At 54.4% G+C, this 7,344-nt stretch overlaps 1 protein-coding gene across 1 annotated transcript in view; it reads left to right on the top strand.

Annotated features, from left to right (window-relative positions):
• Nucleotides 1-7,344, top strand: part of TCERG1L (transcription elongation regulator 1 like) — a 201,501-nt gene that overhangs the window by 172,986 nt on the left and 21,171 nt on the right. The window contains exon 9 of the mRNA XM_040254814.1: nucleotides 5,747-5,882. Within this exon, the coding sequence (XP_040110748.1) occupies nucleotides 5,747-5,882 (136 nt within the window). The remainder of the gene's footprint in view (nucleotides 1-5,746; nucleotides 5,883-7,344) is intronic.

Raw genomic sequence — 7,344 nt, 5'->3', positions numbered from 1 at the left:
GGGGGCAGGGCTGCTCCACAGGGCTGGGACAGTGCTTCCTGCTCAGCTCCCATGGCTCCCTGATTGGGGTGAGAGCCCGGATGTGCCCTTGGCCATGACTCCGTCCTGGGGAGGCATCCTCCTCGATGCCACTGAGGGCTTTGAGTCTGGACCACCACGGAGGCGAGCTGTGACGGCTGAGCTGGTGCCCTGCACCCCAGCCCAGCCGGGGGCCTAGAGACCACCTGGCTGATGGTCCGGTCCTCTGACGGCAGCCAAAGACACCCTCCCACGCTACACTGGCGAGGCTGAAAACTAGAGAACACAGATCTTTCCAAGTGGGCCTCATCCGAAGACCATTTGTTACAAGCCACATGACAGAGTGTCTGAGGCCCCACAAGGCAGAGATTCACAGAAACTTTGATTCCTGCAGAATTCTATATCATGTCTCACACCGGAGTTACAGCCTGGCAGCATTTTGATGATAAATTCCTAGCCCTGTTTGCCAGAGGAAAGAACAGATTCTCTCCATCGATTAAATTAAATAAAAGATGAGATGTCATCCGGCTGAACAGAAGGCTGGAACCCAGCCTGGGGAAGGGTTGGTGGGGATCGTCAGAAGTGCCAGAGACAGGGAAGGGGAAGAATCATCACGACTGTCATCAGCACGATTATGACTGTCGTGTCACCACCATCCTCACCATCCCCACCACCATCACCACCACCATCCCCACCACCATCACCATCACCAACACCATCACCACCATCACCACCACCATCACCACCATCACCACCACCATCACCATCATCAATACCACCATCCTCGTCACCATCCCCACCACCATCACCACCACCACCATCAACACCATCATCATCAAGACTATCACCATCCTCACCATCACCATGATCACCACCAGTGACACATCACCGCCATCATCACCATTGTCAACATCACCACCACCATCACCACCACCATCACCACCACCATCACCACCATCACCACCACCATCATCACCACCACCACCATCCTCACCATCATCACCATATCATCATCACATCATCATCATCACGTCACCAGCACCATCACTACCATCACCATCATCACCATCACCACCGTCACCATCACTGTTTTCAGACCTGTCATTGTGCTGAGGAATTTACATGCCTCCTCTGAGTTCTCCCAGCTGTAGAATGAGCCTCACAGGGCTGTGAGAAGGATTAAATGAGGTGGTGCAAGTAAAGCGGGGGGAGAGGGTTTGAATGTTTTCAGCCAACGTCAGGCATCCTGTGATGGGGCCGCAGGGTCTCTGGGCTGCGCTGCGCCCCTTATTTCCGTCCTTCACTTCAGGTCACATCTGGCATCTGGCGCCCCACCTGGAATAATGGATAATCATAAAAGGCATTCAGGAGTTTTTTCATGTCCAGGAATCATTTAGGAAGACGCGAGCCTGTGGATCTCAGCTCCTTGGGATCTTGAGGATAAATAACCACATGCCCCGTTTCCGTGCCCTGGCAGGGAACTCATGTCAGCTGCCGGGGACCTGGACCCCCCCACCCGGCGGCCGCTGGCCAGGCACAAGGAGGGGCAGAGGAGCGAGTCCGGGATTCGGGCAGCAGGAGCCTCAGGACATGCCACCCTCAACTTTTGGGTGTCGGAGCAACAAGCCCTAGGTGACGGCTGTGGCAGGAGTGGACACAGATCCTGCCGGCCAGGGCTTTCCAGACCTCTTGGTGGGCACGGTGGCCAGCCTGCCCCTGCTCATCAGCAGCAGGAAAGGGAGGTCGTCACCTGCAGGGAGAGGCCGGTGGGACCCACCAGAGGGATCAGCTTTTGGCATTTCCTGCTGCACATTTTCGTGGACAAATTGGCCAGAGGTGAAGGAGGCCAGCTTATCACATCTATGGGGACTGCGAAATTGGGAGACAGCTAATCTCTGTCAGAATCGAGACGTTTAAATATTTCAACAGGACTGAAAAACAGGCTCACGTTAGCATCACAGATGGAGGCGTGTTTGGATCTTCCTGTTCAGACTGGTTTTCCAAAGGCGCGGTCCAGCGTGCTCCCATCACCTGCCCGGCGTTGCAGGAAGCGTGCCTGCTGAGTCAGTGGGCAGGGCCGTAGACCTGGAGAAGCGCACCCCTCCACTGTGCGCGGCTGCGAAGAACAGCGCCTTCTGAGTCAACCTCTCCCACCCTCTCTCCTTCCCTCCTTCCTTCTTTCCTTCCTTCTCTCTCTCCTCACCTCCCCTTGTAACCTGGACAGTAAAAAAGCAAAAACAAAAATCCCTTTCCTTTGAACTGTAACAGGCAGCTGGTCAGTGGCCATAATTTCTTCGCCAAGGTGACCATTCTGACCCCAGGATGGCCGCGCTGAACCATTCAGGAGGTGGAAGAGGCGAGTCTGTGTGTCCAAGAACTGGCCTCCAGGCAGGGGCAGAAGTGCCAAGGCCAGTGGCCCAAGTCCCTCAGCCCCAGATAAACACAGGAAAGTCTGTCGTTTGCAAAAGAAGTTGCTGCCTCTGGAATCCTGCTGTACCACGTCTGGTCTCAAGCAACCGCCGGAAGCATGTGCTGCCCTGGGCTCACGGGCAGGGTCAGAACGCCCTGGCACACGTCTCATGAGCGGCTCAGCCGCTGGAGCTCAGAGGCAGTTCTGGGGGAGGGGTGGGATGGGAGCAGGAGTGGGGCAGAGCTCAGGGCAGGGCTTGGCTCCCCCGATGTCTCCCAAGGGGGTGCAGGAGGCAGGGGACATGCCCCTCCCCTCACAGCAAGGAGACCCCAGCCCTGCAGTGGTCCCCACCCCCACAACCACCCCAGGGCTTGGGTACCCAGCTGGGCTCCTGGGGACAATGCCTCTCACCCTCCGTATGATGTTGACTTTACTCTACTTTTCAGTATTAGGATTTACTTTTAGTACTAAGTTTTTCAGACTTAGGATGTAAAAAATATTTTTAGCCAAGTTTGCCTTTGCTTTTGATTGACTCTAATTGAACCGATTGCTTTGCAGTCTGGAAAGCGTCCAGTGGTTCTGAACAAAATATTTTGTGGAAAAAGCTGTAATCCGCGATCATCACATGTTCCTATTAATCTTGTTTCAAGTTACAACAATGCGAGACTTGTTTCCACACTTCTATTTTTAACTAATGAAAATTTATTACAAAGAAATCCTAATTATACCCTTTGGAGTGTGCTACAATGGCAAATCCACTGGCAATTTTCTTTTTTCAAAATTCCACATAATGGCATAAGAAGCGAAGAATGTAAGTTCTCCTGAAATCGTTGGTCTATAAACAAGATTCCCTAATGGGCTGAGCAAGCAGGTTGTTTTTCTTTGCACATTCTGTGTGAGGTTGGATTAATCCATATTATAACCCTGATACGTGGCAGCCCCTGTTAGATGTAGCACATGGTACATATATTCCACGTGCCTAGCATGTCCCAAACTGCTAACCTGCATGTCTTCATGGCACCCTGGTCGGAGCTGGAGGAGCTGCAGGCTTGGTGAGACGGCCCTGCCAGGTAGTTAAATGACGCTACGACCTTAATGGGAGCTTCCCAGGTGGCACCAGTGGGAAAGAACCCACCTGCCAGCGCAGACGATGTAAGAGACTCGAGTTCGATTCCTGGGTGGGGAAGATCCCCTGAAGGAGGGCCTGGTCACCCACTCCAGTATTCTTGCCTGGAGAACCCCACAGACAGAGGAGTCTGCTGGGCTATGGTCCATAGGGTCACAAAGAGTTGGGCCTGATTAAAGCGACTTAGTACGCAGCACCCATGACCTGGATGGTTGTCTCCTCCTCCCCAGATGCGGGGATAGAGACATGCCCAGATCATCCTGTGCATTGCCCTGGCCTCCGTTCCTACCTGCTGGGAGCACTTTCCGAGTGGTGGCAACCACAAATGTCTGCAGATGCTGCCACAGGCCCCCCGGCAACAGATCACCTGGGGAGCCCTGATTGTGACCTCCATCAGGAAACCCAGACAGGCATGGTGTAAGTGCCTTTATCCCCCAATTCCTGGAGTGCAGCAGGCTTTGGAAATGCACACGCCCTGCTGTTCCGGACCTGTGAGCACCGAGGATGGGGTCCTGTGTGCAGGAGGCAGGAAGTCATGGTGCTTCCCAGTGGACTTCTCTTTAGGACTTCCGGGAACGGTGGCCTGTGATCAGGTTTGCACTGGCCTGTTGATGTCACTGCCTGCAGTCAGTGGAGGCAGTGGTCCCCAGGGTGGGAGAGTTGTTGTTCAGTCATTAGGTCATCCAGCTCTGTGTGACCCCATGGACTGCAGCACACCAGGCTTCCCTGTCCTTCACCATCTCCTGGAGCTGGCTCAAACTCATGTCCATTGAGTCAGTGATGCCATCCAACCATCTCATCCTCTGTCGCCCCCTTCTCCTGCTTTCAATCTTTCCCAGCATCTGAGTCTTTTCTAATGAGTCAGCTCTTTGCATCAGGTGGCCAAGAATTGGAGTTTCAGCTTCAGCATCAGTCCTTCCGATGAATATTCAGGACTGATCTCCTTTAGGATGGACTAGTTGAATCTCCTTGTAGTCCAAGGGACTCTCAAGAATCTTCTCCAACACCACAGTTCAAAAGCATCAATTCTTCAGCATTCAGCCTTTTTTATGGCCCACCTCTCACATCCATTCATAACTACTGGAAAAAGCTTATCTTTGACTATGCAAACCTTTGTCAATAAAGTGATGTCTCTGTTCTTTAATACAGGGTCTAGGTTTGTCATAGATTATCTTGCAAGGAGCATCTTTTAATTTTGTGGCTGTACCCACAGAGGGGTCTGGGTGTCAGAGCAAGGGTGCCTTTTGGGCAGCAGGGGTCCAGTCGGCGCCTTGGGAGATGGAGAGAGGTCGGTTGAGGGCGAGGTGCTGGGGGACCACTCCCAGGCAGGGCCGTGTCAGGGAGCAGGGGGGGAGGAGGTGGAGCAACAGTGTGTGTTTGGTCAGACGCTTTCTTTCAGCAGCGAGCACCAAGGTGCGGCAGAGGGAGGTTTCCAGCTGCTTCCGATACGCCGAGTAGAACCACGAGGACCTCCATCAGATGGGCTGTTAAACAAATGATGCGAGCTACCGAGCGGCTGAGTCATAAGCGGGGGCTCTCTCTCCTTCCCGTAGGCCGCCCCGCCTGGCCCCTCGCCGTGCCCACGCTGGTCCTGCCTCCTCCCTGTGGCCACCCCTGGGCTCACGGTCAACCAGCTCTCCCTGTCCTTTGCAGAGTCCCCAGGGTGTGGTCCTGTCTCACTGCTCTCACTAAATCCTCCCTTGTGGGCTAAAGCCCCAGACAGTGCTTTCTGCTCTCTGGGTGTAGATGGAATAATTTCCCCATGACTGTCTCCCATGCCTCTGTCCACTGTCACGGCAGCTCTCAAAGCCAAAGTGGAACCAGGTTCAAGATGCAGTGACTGGTTCAAGTGACAGATTGGCTCCGTTCGCTCAGGTGACAGTGGCGTCTGGCGGGGAAGCTTCGGGGCCGCTTGGCCTCCTTCCCAGGCCGTTCTGAGTGCTCTCAACCCTCAGGCCCCACCGAGGTCTCCCTCTGGCCGTGCTAGCCTGTCAGGGCTTCCGTCTCCACTTTCTGCCCCAAATGCAGCAAAGCAGTTTCATCCCAAGAGCCAAGTGTCACCTGAGCTGGGCTTTGCAAAGTGTTCAAAGACTCTGCTCCTTCCAGGGGCCTGGGGGGCTTTGAAAGGTTGTAGTGAGAATCAGGTGGGTCTCCAAGGTCTTGGTTGACTCTCTGTATCTTGTGCCCCGAAGGACGGAAGGCCACGTGAGTCCCGGGCCCGAGCAGGCGGAGAGACAGGACGTGGGCGCCAAGTCACCCCTGCCCCAGATCCTTCTGCCGCTGGAGGAGCGAGCGGCCCACTTCCGAGACATGCTTCTGGAGAGAGGGGTAAGGGGGCCCCACGGTGGCTGCCTCAGCGGGGGTAGGGGGCGAACTGGTCATCACCCCGTCAGGACCACGTCCCCTTCCTCACCGAGCTGTGGATAGGCTGTGTGCAGGACATTCAGGGGCCAAAAGTCATGCAAAGGGACCAGTCCTAGGAGGGAGCAAGGCTTTGGAGGGTGCGATGCGTCGCGGGGTGGTTCTTGCCACCTGTCCACAATGCGGCTGAGAGGTGAGCAGGTGCGGGTCTCCCAGAAGGGATGGTCCCCGGGATGCAGCGCTGGTTTGTGTCGATGGCCTTCCTGCAGGAGCCCAGCCAGCTTCTGACGTCCAACCCTCCACAAGACACGCCCTGCGGTGGTCTCACTCAGGGAGGGGCTCGCACCCCTCTGGGTCAGCCCAGTGGGTTTCGTGCAGGTGGGATGTCTTCACGGTTGTTGACTTCTGAATCACCTTTGAATTGAAGGGGGACACGCATTTTATAATTGAATCTCCTTCCAGTGACTTTTATTTCCTGTTTTGGCTTTTGGGTATAAAATGAGCCTGATACAGTAGTTCAGCCCAGTTGGATTTCTTCGTAAGATGAGCCTGAACACAGAAGGCAGTGATAGGAGCTGGTGTGTAATGATGATTATAATGAACACTGTAAGTGGCCTTGGGAATGCAAAAGCAAATGCCGTCTGCAGTCAGCACCCAGGACAGGCTGCCTCCTGTGAGGCCCCTCCCAGAGCAGGTGCAGCCGTGAACTGAGGGGAGGGTGGTCTGTGGAGACCCCGACTTCCCCGGGGAGAGTCTGAGAAGGGCTGGCACCTGGGCAGGCGGGGCCCGAGGGCTCCCCGGAGCTGAGCCGGTGTGAGCTCTTGAAGAATTAGGAGAAGGAGATTATCTCAGCCGCACTCCGAAGGGCCCCTCGTCTCCTCTGCACCATGAATTTTAATGCACGTGTCATTTTATCTGTCTGGAGACACACTCAAAAGTAAACTGCAGCCCTCGGTGCGAGGACCTGGAGGAGAAGCAGGCTTGTGATCGCAGAGTGGTAATGCCACGTGTCCAGTGTGAAGCCCCGAGGGTGCTGAGGGGCATGTGAGCGCACACGTGCAGGACCCGTCCCCGGTGTGCACGGAGGGCAGGTTGGTTTAAAAAACATGATTTTAAGAGTTATATTTACTAGGCTAAAATGCTGTTTTAAGAGAATCCCTCCCCATACAACTTTCTTCTGTCTTTCAAGACGTAGAAGTGATTTCATCACAAAATCCTGTAGGATGGGCTGGCCTTGGAAGCAGCTGGTGCTCTTATGAGGGATGTATCTGTGTGTGTGTGTGTGTATAGAGGGGGGTGTGTGTGTGTAGAGGTGTGTGTGTGTGTGTACACACATGTGTGTCTATGTGTATCTCTGTGTGTTCTGTGAGTGTACATATGTGTGCTATGAGTGTATACACGTGTGTGTGCTATGAGTGTATACACGTGT

This window comes from Oryx dammah, unplaced genomic scaffold (genome assembly GCF_014754425.2).
Source record: "Oryx dammah isolate SB20612 unplaced genomic scaffold, SCBI_Odam_1.1 HiC_scaffold_14, whole genome shotgun sequence".
NCBI classification, from domain to species: Eukaryota; Metazoa; Chordata; class Mammalia; order Artiodactyla; family Bovidae; genus Oryx; species Oryx dammah.
The sequence above is the reverse complement of the archived record's forward strand: the minus strand, read 5'-3'. Positions and strand labels throughout refer to the sequence as shown.